The sequence below is a fragment of the Phaseolus vulgaris genome, chromosome 2 (genome assembly GCF_000499845.2).
Source record: "Phaseolus vulgaris cultivar G19833 chromosome 2, P. vulgaris v2.0, whole genome shotgun sequence".
Lineage (NCBI taxonomy): Eukaryota > Viridiplantae > Streptophyta > Magnoliopsida > Fabales > Fabaceae > Phaseolus > Phaseolus vulgaris.
Window position 1 is genome coordinate 16,631,862 of NC_023758.2, and position 14,988 is coordinate 16,646,849.

The window sequence follows — 14,988 nt, forward strand, 5'->3', positions numbered from 1 at the left end:
AGTCCCCATAAACCACTAGGTAATCCACTATGCAATCAAAACCAGATTACAAACACCACACACCAAAGTAGAGACCTTGAACCCCTCAAGAAACACACTACCTTCGGAAAACCACACCTAGAGTGTTGATCTTGAACACCTCAAGAACACACAACACTCCTTGGCAACACAAATACATAAATACAGTAATCAAGGAAGAAGAGAATAGAATACACCTGGGTATTACAAAGCTTAAGGTTCAGAATTACAACCCAATCCTATTCCACACACTTAAGAATGATCCAAAGCTCTTTCAAATCTTGGAAAAACATTTTTGATAAACTCTTTTTCTTACTTCAAGATTAGGAGCGTAAAATCACCTTTATATGGACCAACCAAGTGGTCAAAAACATTTAATGAAGGAGCTAAGGTAGTTAGGATCATTTAAAACATATTAAAACCACTTAACAAAATTCTATTAAGGTTTTCAGGAAAACAATTGGTTGTTTTGCCGAAACAATCGTTTGAATTGACTTGACAGCAAAGTCAAGCTTTTCAAAACCTTTTCAAAAACTACTAAGGTAAAACAACATGTTGTTTTGAAATTTCAACCTGTTGAAATTTCAAAAACTTTTTATAAAACCCATCTTTTCAAAAGATTAAAGATTCAAATGAACTTAGATCATCTTAAGGAGTGAATTAACAAGTTTCAAACAACTAGAAACACACACACAACAGCAGCAAGGTCTTCAAGCTTTCCACTTGGATTTGGAGACATCAAAACATCTTGTTCAACAAACTCAACTTTTGTTCTTTAAGTGTTTGTTCAAGATGAGACCCTTTTTTACTTTTCTCTGCTTTTTCATTTTCTCCTTTTATTTTTATTTGTATTTTTTCTTTAGTTGCCAACTTGGTGCTTTTAGTTGGATAGTTGGCAACAATGTGCCCAAAACCTAAACATTTAAAACATTTCATATTGGAGGTTTTGGTTGGTAACTTAGTGGTAGAGGTGGAAATGTGGTGTTTAGAAACTTTTTGGTATGTAGTAATTTCTTTTAAAGAATGGGAAGGAGAAGTTTTTGTAGAAGATTTGTCGAAGTCATCATTATGAGTTTTTTTTAAAGTTGTTTTCTTCGAAATTTGTGATTCCACCTTGATGGCTAGGCGAACCAACTTCTTTAAAGAAGAGTACTCATATACTTCTACAACATCTCGAATTTCTCACCTCAAACCACTCACAAACATAGTTATCTTTGACTCATCACTATTAGGCATATTAATTTTAGTCAAAGTTGTTTCTAAATCCTCAAAATATCCATTTATTGTCCTAGTTCCTGCATGAAGTCGTTGGAGCTTCAACAAGTGTTCCTTCCTATGAGGAGGAACAAACCGCATGCGCATACATGCTTTCAAATCATTCCAAGAGACCACGGTTGGGCTCTTGTTTAGCCCAATGTCCATTACAATTTGTTGTCACCATTGGTTGGCATAGTCTAAAAAAACTAAGGAAGCTAACCTAAGCTTTTGGTCCTCGGTGACCTTATACACATTAAAGAGATGTTCAAATTTAGCTTCCCATTCTAACTAAATTTAATATGCCTAATAGTGATGACTCAAAGATAACTCGGTTGTGAGTGGTTTGAGGAGAGAAGTTCGAGATGTTGTACAAATATATGAGTATTCTTCCTTAAAGAAGTTGGTTCACCTACCCATCAAGGTGGAATCACAAATTTCAAAGAAAACAATTTTCAAAAATACTCTTAATGATGGTTTCTACAAATCTTCTGGGAAGGATGCGAAAAACATTTCTACAAAAACTTCTCCTTCCCATTTTTCAAAAGACATCACTTCTCACCAAAAAGTTTCTCAACACAATCTTTCTACCTCTACCCCTAAGTCACCCACCAAAACTTCAAGCACAAAATATTTTAAATGTTTAGGTTTTGGGCACATAGCTGTCAATTGTCCAAGTAAAAGATCCATAATGTTACAAGAGGTAAATCAAGACCAAATTCAAATAAAAACAAAAAGAGAAAATGAAAAAGACGAGGAAAGTAAAAAGGGTCTCATCTTGTTAGACCTCACAAAAATAATTGCGCCTTCACGGTATACTTCTTCCTTCTCTTTTTCATTACCAAAGGTTTCTACCTACTTACCATCTTTCTTAAAGAATTTTAGTAATAATTTTCAAACACCTCCTAAAGGTTTCCACCTTTTAAGAGGACTTTCATCACAAAGATTTGTCATTCCCAAACATTTGTCCAAGTAAAATATCCATAATGTTACAAAAGGTAAATCGAGACCAAATTCAAATAAACACAAAAAGAGAAATGAAAAATCCGAGGAAAGTAAAAAGGGATTCATCTTGTTAGACCTCACAAAAATAATTGCGCCTTCATGGTATACTTCTTCCTTCTCTTTTTCCTTACCAAAGGTTTCTACCAACTTACCATCTTTCTTAAAGAATTTTAGGGATAATTTTCAAACACCTCCTAAAGGTTTCCACCTTTAAAGAGGACTTTCATCACAAAGATTTGTCATTCCCAAACATTTGTCCATGTAAAAGAACCATAATGTTAGTAGAGGTAAATCAAGACCAAATTCAAATAAAAACGAAAAGAGAAAATGAAAAAGCCGAGGAAAGTAAAAAGGGTCTCATCTTGTTAGACCTCACAAAAATAACTGCGCCTTCACGGTATACTTCTTCCTTCTCTTTTTCATTACCAAAGGTTTCTACCTACTTACCATCTTTCTTAAAGTATTTTAGGGATGATTTTCAAACATCTCCTAAAGGTTTCCACCTTTGATGTGAGTTGATTTTAGGATTGATCATTAGGTGACACTTTGATATTTATGAATGAGATGTTAAGACAATTAATGAGTGAAAACCTAAGGAAAATTCCCACTGGACATTAACTTAACCAAGTGGTTAAGTAGATGTGAAATTTCATTTCCATAAGGCATAGAGAAAACCACAATTAAATGGGGATGATGATGACAAGATCAAGGGGCGGAATTATAAAAAGACAAGAACAAGAATGATAAAACCGAATAGACACAAACATGAATAAGAATGGATTAATGGAAAAGAATATGAAAGAAGAACTTAGGGATTGTGAAGCAAGGTTGAATCACACCACTTGATGGGATGGAATCACCAAGATGAGTGAAAGGAGGCCGCCACTTGATAGCTTCATATCTCACAAGATAAAACCAATTTAGGAGGAGACTCACTCACTCACTCAAACTCACACAAAAATTGTGCAGAATTTCTTTACTATAATTTCGACTTGTAAAATACACTACGTAGGCCTCCTATTTATAGATGAAGGAGCCTTGGAGAACAAGCTAAAGGGGTAATATGGGAAAAGGGAAAAAAATGGGCAGCCTTAGGGTTTGACTAAGTCAATCCCCTATCCTTAGCTTGTCCTTCTAGAAATTAGGTCAAAAATGCTTTCCAAAATGGCTAGGAACAGGCTAAAATGCTACCCACACCCTCTATTATGCTAAAGACACTTTATTCTAGCTTATTTTTACTATTTGGACCCCTCAAATGAGCCCAACTTATTTACAACATTTTCTAAACATTTAAGAAGACCAACAGGAAGAACTTCTGATATTCTGGTTTGTAGGTTCTTCTTTTGTTGATGTTTCCTCGAGGTTTGGTGGGGCCCGACTTTGTATAATGAGATGACTGACCTTTTTTTGAGGTGCTTGATTTGTCCTTAGTCATTTGTTGTTTGCTTTCGTTTGTATCATGCCCCCCAGGTTGGAAAGAATTCGTCCTCGAATTTAGAACTCCTGCAAATAACATAGTTAGTTTATTCCCAGAGAAGAGATTTCTAACTTGAGGATGTGAAACAAACTTATGTTCATGAAGCTTGGGGAGTTCACATGAGTGAATGCTAGATACAGACCATGGTTGTAGAGAATGTTTAGGGAAGAGATGATCTATTTGTAAAATTCCTCTTAAAAGTAAAGAACCTTTAGAAGGTTTTGGAAGATCATCCCTAAACTTCTTTAACAAAGATGTCAAGTATTTAGATTTATTGGGAAATGAAAAAAGAGAAGGAAGAAATATACCTAGGAGGTGCAGTGATTTTCGTAGGAGTCAACAAGATGAGACCCACTTTACTTTCCTCTTCTTTTTCATTGTCTATTTTAGCTTTTGTTTTAATTTGGTCTTGATTTTCTTTTTGTAACATGGTGGTTCTTTTATTTGGACAATTGGTAGCTATGTTCCCAAAACCTAAACATTTAAAACATTTTGTGCTTGAAGTTTTGGTGGGTGACTTAGGGGTAGAGGTAGAAGGATTGTGTTTAGAAACTTTTTGGTGAGAAGTGGTTTGTTTTGAAAAATTGGAAGAAGAAGTTTTTGTATAATTTTTGTTTATATCCTTCCAAGAAGATTTGTATAAGCCATCATTATGAGTATTTTTGAAAGATGTTTTTTTCAAAAGTTGTGATTCCACCTTGATGGCTAGGTTAACCATTGTCTTTAAAGAAGAGTACTCATATAATTCTACAAAATCTTTAATTTCTCTTCTCAAACCACTTACAAACTTAGCTATCTTGAACTCTTCATTATCATGCATATTAATTCTAGCCAAGGTTATTTCTAAGTCTTTAAAGTATGCATCTACCATCCTAGGTCCTTGATGAAACCCTTGGAGCTTTAACAAGAGTTCCTTCCTATAAGGAGGAGGAATAAACCGCGCGCACATACATGCTTTCAAATCATACCAAGAGACCATGGTTGACCTCTTGTTTAGCCCAATGTCCATTACAGTTTGTTGCCACCATTGGTTGGCATAGTCTTAAAAAACTAGGGAAACTAACCTAACCTTTTGGTCCTCGGTGGCCTTATACACATTAAAGAGATGTTCAACCTTAGCTTCCCAATCTAAATACAAAGAAGGGTGGTTGTGGTTGGTGTTGATGGTGTCGTTTGGCAAAAGTGTGCAATCTCCATTCGTTCTCTTCTTCTTGAGTTTTCCTTGCTTGAGCTTCTTCTAGTCTTTGCAATCTTTGCGCAAATTGTCTTAGTTTCTCGTTTTTGTGGACAAGTTGCTTATTGACCTCCACAAGTTCTCCCAAAAGGTGGGTTTGTGATACGATTGCAATTTGGAAGAAGCACCACTTGAAATATGAGCCATAACAAACAAGAAACACAAGGAACAAACAAGTTTAAGAAAAGAAGTAAAAATCACTCAAATATGTTGTATGTAAGGGCGAGAGGGTATCAAGGATACAACCATTGTTTACTAACAAACATTGAAAGCAGATACCCGAATGACTCTTTGAACTGAACGACGTAATAAAGGAACTAGCGGCCATCGAAACTGAAGTGAGAAATGTAAAGCTTGCAGAAATTTGAATAAAAGCACTCTAAGCACTCAACAAACAATAATTCCTCCCTTAGCCAAGCCTTTCTTGTGGTTTAAGAAACTCTCAAGTGAAAAATGCCAAAGCCTCAACACATGCTCAAGGTAATTCACCATAAAACTTGAGGAAAGAAAGAAAAGAGAAACAAGAAAAGTTTAAACAAGAAAAAGCTAAACCAAATTTGAATTAAGAGATATGACAAAACTTTTGATAAAGATGACAAGCAAGAAAAAGCACAAAAGAAGACTTTAAGGAACTCACTAAACTTTTAACTATGAAACTTGTCTTTTTAGAAAAATGCTAAAGTAAAAGGATAAAAACTTCCACAAAGGTTGAAAACAATTTGCCAATCAAGTTGAATCCATAGTTTGAAAATGAATTGTCTTTGAGAAAATGATAACCAAAGATGCCTTGTAATTTCTTTGCTATTTTGTATTTTGCGGTACTGTTTTTCTTTCAAAATACCTTGCTGTTTTTTTTATACTAATGTGACTTAGGGAAAAGAATGAACATAGCTTGCATCATGAAAATTTTCAAGAACTTTCAATTTTCACAAAAAAGTTTGGTTGGATTCAATTAATTGAACACTTGAAATCATGTGTTTGGAACTTTAAATCTACTTCTACTAAAAACAAGTTTCTAATTACTTTGCAAACTTCACAATTAAAAGCAAGTAAGTAGAATCAAAACAAGGACTCCTAGAACACTAATGAACATAAGACTCAAAGTAAAAGGCAAGATCAACAAAAGACATAATAAGAAACATATTCAAAATGAAAAATGCTATGAATATAAAGAAAGGCCGAAAAAAACTCTACAAGAAATAAGGTGTTGGAAAATAAAAAGCAAGAAAATAATGACAATAATTTAAAGGTACTTGAATTTAAAGACAAGAAAGTAAAGGTACTTGAATTTAAAGACAAGAATTAAAGGTGCTACAATGTAAAGAAATTGTAAAGTGCCAAATCAATTCAAGCAAATTAAGCATAAGAACCTAAGCTTTGATAACCACATGATGTGAGTTGATTTTAGGATTGTTCATTTGTATTGTGACACTTTACTTAGATTTGGATTTTAAGACAATTAAAGAGTGAAAATCTAAGGAAAATTCCCATTGGACATTAACTTAACCAAGTGGTTAAGTAGATGTGAAGGTTCATTTTCATAAGGCAAAGAGAAAAACACAATTAAATGGGGATGATAATGACAAGATCAAGGGGCGGAATTATAAAAGGAAGCAAGAACAAGAATGATAAAATCGAAGAGACACAAACATGAATAGGAATGGATTAATGGAAGAGAATATGAAAGAAGAAATTAGGGATTGTGAAGCAAGGTTGAATCACACCACTTGATGGGATGGAATCACCAAGATGAGTGAAAGGAGGCCGCCACTTGAGAGCTTCATATCTCACAAGATAAGACCAATTTAGGAGGAGACTCACTCACTCACAACTCACACAAAAATTGTGCAGAATTTCTTTACTATAATTTCAACTTGTAAAATACACTAGGTAGGCCTCCTATTTATAGATGAAGGAGCCTTGGAGAACAAGCTAAAGGGGTAAGATGGGAAAAGGGAAAAAATGGGTAGCCTTAGGGTTTGACTAAGTTAATCCCACATCCTTGGCTTATCCTTCTAGAAACTAGGTAAAAAATGCTTTCCAAAAGGGCTAGGAACAACCTAAAATGCTACCCACACCCCCTATTATGCTAAAGGCACTTTATTCTAGCTTATTTCTACTATTTGGACCCCTCAAATAAGCCCAACTTATTTACAACATTTTCTAAACATTTAAGAAGACCAGCGGGAAGAACTTCTGATATTTTGATTTGTAGCTTCTTCTTTTGTTGATACTTTCTTGAGGTTTGGTGGGACCCGACTTTGTATAATGAGATGACTAACCTTTTTGTGAGGTGCTTGATTTGTCCTTAGTCATCTGTTGTTTGCTTTGGTTTGTATGCTTTGGTTTGTATCAACCTTTTAAGTGGACCTAGTTTCTAGAAGGAGAAGCCTAGGGTACGGGTTTGACTTAGTCAAACCCTAAGGCTGCCCATTTTTTCCCTTTTCCCATCCTACCCCTCTTGCTTGTTTTCCAAGGCTCCTTCACCTATAAATATGAGGCTTACCCATTGTATTTTCCATGTTGAATTTGAAGAGAAAAGTTACTCTGCACAAATTGTGTAAGGTGTTAGTGAGGTTTGTTTCCTCTTAGCATTTAGGTCTTATCTTAACTGTTTGAGAGCTCTCAAGTGGCGTGATCCACCTTTCTTCCATCACATAAGCTTTTCCTTTCTCTCATCTCTTCCATTCTTCCCATTATTCCATTTATCTTTGTGTTCTTATGTTCTTGTTTTCATCCTTTGTCAATTTAGTGTTCATTATGTTCTTGCTTTTCCTTCCATGCTCTTTTACATTTCTCCCTTCATCATCAATCACCATATTCTTGTATTTTTGCTTTGCCCTCTAGAACAGAATCTTCATACTTACTTAACCACTTGATTAAGTTTTTGTTCAGTATGGATCTTCTTTGGGTTCTCACCATATAATTGCTAAAAAATATCAATTTAAGTGTCACACCATAAATGAAAACATCTAAAAATCAACTCACATCATAAGTGGTGAGCACCCAAGAATAAAGGTGCACGAGATTTTCTTCTGTTGTTAGCACCGTGTGTAAAGGTGCCCGTAGGCAGAATATTGTTTCTATTATGCTTTCAATTGAGATTATATTCTTGTGGGAGAAAGATGTTAAAGGGATAACTATAAAAGGGGCTTAAGACCCTCAAAAAAGGTATTCTATTTCTTAGTGCTAGAGACTGAAACTGATTATTATTTTGTATGCTCTCATTGACTTGATAATCGAAGTCTGATCAATAGGTAGAGCCCCATTTGTCTCAGTGGAGCGTTGCTCGAGTGGACCAAGAAGAGACAAACTAGAAGCGGAGCTTGCCCATCCAGTCAACCTGAGGTCAACCGACGAGAACACTTCTATTTTCTTTTCCTTACTTAAATGAGAGCAAAGAGTCTGAATATATACAACTAGTACACTCATTATAGGTCTAGCTACTAAAGAGACCAGAAAATGTAAAATAAAGAGTCAATAAAGGCTAGAATAAAAAAAAGACAAAATAAAGGCTAGATATATGTAAAAAAAGAAACAACTAAGAATTAGAAAAGACAAAATTAATATTAACTTCCTTCTAGAAGCCTTCCGTCCATATCCTTTGTTAGACCACCCATAAATATACAGTCTCACGCATGAATTGACATTCTCGATGTAAGCGGGTGTGTTGGAGATCCTACATCGACTAAAAATAAGGACATTTCATAGTATATAACTGGGTGTAAACCTCACTTTATAAGTTGGTTTTATAAGGTTGAGTAACTTCTTAAAATAATATGTAATTTTTCAAAAATGTATTTATGGAATAAAAATTCTAAAATATATTTCTTTAGTACACTTATTTTAAACGTTTAGGATAATCTAAATTTATTGTTCTTGAATACAAATTTAACATACATAGGTTGAAAAATTGTGGATTTTGTAATCTAGAACTCTAGTGTACTTATGGATTATAAAAGTTACCCTTCTGAAAACAAAAACTTGGAAGCTCATGTTTCGGTCTCCTCTATAACCTGAATTTCACCATTTCAACCAACAAAAAAAACAACCTTTTATGGCTGAAACTACCTATCCCAGGCTTTAGTGACTTTGACAAACCACCACAACCCCCACCCACCCTTATCGGAATAATATCTTCCAAGGTTCAGCAACCACCACAAAACAATATTTTCAAAGAGTTGACACATAGAAAGAAAAGTGGGATGACTGAATATTTGGGGGTGTAGGTAGAAATTGATGGGTGCGGAAAGCAATAGCCAAATTTTGAATATTAAGAACAACGTTTGGTTTGTTGAGATTTCTAATATTTAAATAAATGTAAAATTTAATTAGTATAAAAATAATTTAATGCATACAAAAAAATAACAGGTCAAAGCAATATTGACAGTGAGACAGGGTCTCCAGTAGCAAAGGCATGTTCCACGATCACAAATAATTTTGATTTTCCTTTGCATTTTTTATATGACATGATGCGATTCCCATCTTAAAAAGTAAAAGAGGTTATCATCGCTGGCAAATTCTAGCCGTACCACCACCGACACTCATCAATAAAAACCCTGACCACTGTTGTTGGGTTAGGCGTAAGAAAAAAATATCCTTGTATTCCTCACACTGTCGTAAATGAATTAGCTAATGGATATCACATGTGACAATTTTTAAGAAAATTATTTATTAAATAAAAATATAGTTTGGCAATTTTTAAAGATATATATATATATATATATATATAATTTTTTATGTATAAGTTTAGAAATAAATATATATAATAAAAAGTAATTTGAAATTACATAATATAAAATAATAAGATTAAAAATTATAATGTGATTATATAAGAAATGTTAGTTGTGAATGTATTATTACTCTATTAAATACAAAATCTTAACAATTATTAACGTTTGTATAAAACACTTATAATAAAAAAAAAATTCAAATTTCAAAAATTACATTTGTGGAATTATAAATATAGACAGAAAAAAAAATCCTGAGTTTGAAATCTGGACAGAAATAAAACGGACTTTATTACCTGAACCCGCCCAATTAAATTTTCTTCCTCCTTTCGCCTGCAACTTACTCATGGATCAGAGTTATATTATATTAGTTCGTAGTATAATTTAAAATAATAAATTCAAAAAACTCCTTTCATATTCCTTACCCCTTTTCTTTTTGGGGGAGAAAAGCAGGGCACCAGTATAAAATACCAACCTAAATTACACTTTCTTGCTTTTAAAATATATATATATATATATATATATATATATATATATTTATAAAAAGACCACGAAAAGAAATAAAAAGAAAAAGAGCATTTTACAGATTCTCTAAAATCCCAAGATAATCCTAGTCCTCTTCATCGCCGACATCCTTCGACGACGGCAATGACGACAACGAGGAACTCGAGTTTCTGCAAAACACGGTGCTTTCCGCGTCGTGAACCTCACTCGCAACAAGAAAGTGCCCTAACGAATCCACCAACTGAACCAAATTCTCTTGGCAGAGAAATTCGTCGCTGAAAACCCTCTCCACCTCTCTTCCAAAATCATGGACGAAGACGTGGGTCTTGCCAGCCTTCGTGCTCCGGGCAAGAACCGCCGCCGTGAAGATGGCCGACATCCTCCCGGGCGCCGCCGGAAAGTATCCTCTGGGCCCGTCTACGAGAATGACGTCCCACGCGACTTGATAAATATGGTTGGGCAGATCGTTGATGGCGAGCTTGCATTCGGAGAACAAGAGGTTCTGGACAGGCCGGCAGTCGGCCTGGGTCTGGGAACGGGCCTGGGAGAGAAGCTTGGAGAAGTCAGAGACTTTGGTGGTGAACTGGACGTCGTAGGCTTCGATGCCGGGGTTGGATTGCTCGAACTTGGAGATGGCGTATTCGTTTTCGTCGAGGAAGACGGTGCGGCCCTGGTGGTTGAGTGCGGCCCAGAGAAGGGACTCGTGAGTGAGGCCGAAGACGAGGAAGTTGGGGCGCGGCGTGAGGAGGAGGGCTTTGGAGAGGGCGGTGATCTCCGCGGAGGACATGGGCTTGGCGGTGGTGTTGGAGGCGGCGGCGTAATGGAGGAGGGCTTTAGAGACGGAGGGTGGGAGAGTGGAGAGGGCGGCGGTGGAGGTTGAGGTGGCGGTGGAGGAGATGGTTGTGGTGATGAGGGTGCAGGTGAAGATTAGGGTGAAGAAGAGGAGGAAGAAGAATAAGAGGGAGAGGCGGTGGGAAGAGAAGAGTGTTGTGGCGTTGGTTGGTAGAGGGCTTTGTTTGTGAAGGGAAGGGTGGAGGAGTATGAGCTTGGTGTTGTTGGAATTAGTCTTCATTTTGGAGAAGAAGAAGAAGAAGAAAAGAATGTGTGTAAGTTTCTTCACTTGTGGTGGGAGTGACAACAGATATGAGATGAGGAAGGTGCATTGAAGTTAGGAAGGGACAGAGGAATCGCGGAATGAATTAAGAGGGTCACACGTATCCCCAGACTCCTGCCATAGAACTGTAAAGACCTTGGTCCACTCTTTGTTTAATTTAAACACTACCAACAATATTTTCAAAATACTACTACAACCTAATTAGTGAATTACTAATATGGAATAAGATAATGCATCTTTGAAATGTGTCTGAAACTGAGTTAATGCGATGCATATCGTGCTTAATTGTGACAAAATTGAGCATTATCAACCTGATGGCCGGCAAAGTAAGGAATAATTATCGTTAATGGTTAATGATACAGATGTTGGCAACATTTGGCGTTATCCGTATCAGTTGAAAATCATATGCGCTACCTAACTGCTATAATTTTGATAACCACCTAGTGCCGGAAGTAAAGCGATGTTGATGGCATTGACCAATAACTTCACATTCGCATCCCAAATCACGGGATCCTATAGTTTGAGGATTAGGGTAATCCTGTGGAGTAGGAAACACACATTAATAAAGTCTAAATCTCCTGATTACTATTTGAATTTTGAATTTCATTATTGTTATGGCGCCAATCAAGGGGGAACTTTAACAAATTCTCATTAGACCTTTTAATACATTTTTGTTTGTTTTCTTCACGTTCATCCTAGCAACCTTCCTCCAAGCACTATGTCCTTTTACTCATGTTTGGTTCAACATTAATGGAAGGGTAGTCTTTATTCTAAGTCACATATTTGCACCTTTTCCCACCGCTTGACCCTTTGTTTTGTTCTTCTAACTTTCCTTTATTTTTTTTCAAAGGATCTTACTTTCATTATTCATAATTCACTTTTCTTTCAAATGGATAAATTAAACTGTTTCTACTTTGGAATAAACATCATTTTGAGAATCAAACTAACTAACATATTAAAATATTTAGAATGTACTTCCTCAAAATATTTAAAACTTGTCTAAATGATCTATGTGCTTATCTAGACTCTTTGATGAGAATCAAATAAAGGAGATTTTTATTAAGGGAGGAATAGGACATCCACCCTCACATTTGAAGTTCTTCCTTCTAGTCTTCTCAAAATTAAAAGAAGACATAAAATAAAGTAAGGATCAAGCCTAAAGCCAAAGAAGTCTACAAGCCGTCAAAGAATGTGCTTCAAATAAATATCTCTCTTTATAGTTTCTTTTATAAAATGTAGAATGTTTAAATATATAGTTTTTAGGAAGGTGCTTAGAGGAAACCTTAGATACCTCTTTTGTAAAAGCATCTTTAGGCATTAGTTTAGAATTTTCTAGAAGGTGACTCTTCATGCTTCACTTTAGGTGCTAGAAGTGAGTAGCATGCAAGGGACTTTTGGTTAGCTTGTTTTGTAAGCTTCATGACCAGCCCTTGCTCCTATAAAAGGAGGGCTTAGGTCCTTCATAATGCAGATTTGGAATTTGTAGTAAAGAAACTCTCCCAATTTGGTGATTGAGTGAGTGAGATTTGATTTCTCCTCTTCCTAGTCTCATCTTGAGAGCCTTGGTTCCCTCAAGTGGCGGCAATTCACACTTATCTTGGAGCAATCACACTTCAAGTGGCGTGTTCATCAACCAAGTTCTTCATCCACATAAGTTTCCTCTCTTCTCCATTTAGTTCTTCCATTTCCATGTCCATATGAACTCTAAAACAAGTGTAGTTTCTTTTATTCGGTTCATCTTCCTTTTCTTGCACTTTAGTTCGGTTCTTTTCAATTTCTTACTGTTTTAATTCAGTTCAGTAGCTCATTTTCATGTTTTGTTCGGTTCAATTGCTTTCTTTAGAGTTTCAATCGGTTCGTTTACTTTCTTGTTCAATTTAATCGGTTCAATTGGCAAGAAATGGGTCTTCCATGTGAGTTTGGTGTTTGGTGCAAGTTTTGGTGAGTTCTTGAAACATAGAACATTGATCCATTTCTATTAAAAGTTCCTATTCATTCTCCAACTCAAGTTGATTCCATAAAATGTCAAAGAATCATCTATATCTTGCTATTGGAATCACATCACTCTTACTTTATATTAAAATGTCATCAAAGTAGACGATAATAAATAAATTTACATATATAATTTCTAAGAACATGATTCATTAATCTTATCAAAGTGTTAGGAGCATTCATCAAGTTAAAAGATATGATTAACCATTTATACAATTCAAATTCAGTCTTAAAAGCAAGTTTTCATTCATCTATTTCTTTAATCCATATTTGGTGATAATCACTTTAAAGATCAATTTTAGAAAACATGATTGTTGAAAATGAAGCTTTGATGCCTCCAAATCCATGAAGACAGCTTGAAGACTTTGTTACTGTGTTTAGGGTTTAGTTCTAGGTAATTTAGAATTTGGTAGATCCACTCTTAATCAAATTCACAACTGAATCAATCTGGTTTTAAAAGAAAAATGTTTTTCAAAACTAAGTGAAAAACAACTTGTTGATTTCTCGTTTTAATCGGTTATTTTTCCCTCAGCCTGTGTGAAGGGTTTTTGAACTGTTTTGGTTTTGGTTGGCTTAACTGTCAAACAAATTCAACCGGTTATATCTTAACAGCTTTTCATAAATCTGTTATATTTGTTTTCAGTTATTTACAAACTGGTTTGGCTCATGTTTAACTGATTAAAACGACTAGTTTGATGAACTATAAAGCTAGGATCACCCTTCCTATTTCACACAGAGAGAAAAGTTATTCATAATACATTTTTGTGAAAGTTTAGATTCAAGAAAGCAAGATTGCCTTGAGTTGTGCTTTGGTTAAAAAGTGGATTAGGAGTAACTGTGATTTCCTGTAATCAGGTGTAATCTGTTCCATATTCTCTTGTAATTGTTTTTCAGTTTGAATACTTGTAATTTGTGTATCTGTAAAGTCAGAGGGTTGTTTTGACTGTGTGTGTTAGAAATCAAAGAGGATGTGTGTTCTTGAGTGGTCAAGATCACCTCTGTGTGGTTGTGGTACGTTGTAATCTATTGTTGGTTACCTAGTGGAATACCCAGTGATTTTCTAGGGACTGGATGTAGCTCTGGTAAGGAGTCAACCAGTATAATTGTTTGTGTGATATTCTCTCTCTCTCACTCATTTAAAATCTGTTTGACTTGTGATTTCATCTTTGCTGCCATAAACAATCGGTTAAATCGTATTTTCAACCGATTGTTTTTCTGATAACAGTTTTAATAAATTTGTTTTCTTGGCTGATCTGATTCTTTGATCTGTAAATCATCACTAATCTTCATTCTTAGCCAGTATTTGCGAAAAAACTTTCTTTAAACAATTCACCCCCCTCTTGTTAAGGTCGTTAATTCTAACAATGTTCGCCCCACACAACTCGTCCAACATATCATATAACATAAGGATTGTGTGCCTATATTTTATGGTGATGTTGTTGATGGCCTTATACACATTCTTTAAATCTCGTCTTTCTTGGGATCAACAACATGGGAACAACACAAGGATTAAGATTATTTTATACCCAACTTCTCTTCATCAAGTCACTAACTTGTTTCTCCATCTCTGTTCTTTCTTGGTGGTTAGTCCTATAAGTTGGCTCCAAGAACTAAGTCTATCTAATGCTTTATTCTCCTCAAAGGTGGTAATCCATGGGGC

General features: G+C 35.3%; 1 protein-coding gene across 1 annotated transcript; it reads right to left on the bottom strand.

The window, feature by feature from the left end:
- Positions 1-10,111: 10,111 nt before the first annotated feature.
- LOC137810811 (protein IRX15-LIKE) lies at positions 10,112-11,472 on the bottom strand. The gene has a single exon (XM_068612263.1). The coding sequence runs from the start codon at positions 11,292-11,294 to the stop codon at positions 10,329-10,331; it is 966 nt and encodes a 321-aa protein (XP_068468364.1). The 5' UTR covers positions 11,295-11,472; the 3' UTR covers positions 10,112-10,328.
- Between the last annotated feature and the right edge of the window lie 3,516 nt (positions 11,473-14,988).

Bases quoted from the DNA above. Each gene is read 5' to 3' on its own strand.
- LOC137810811 (XM_068612263.1), bottom strand. From the start codon at position 11,294: ATGAAGACTAATTCCAACAACACCAAGCTCATACTCCTCCACCCTTCC.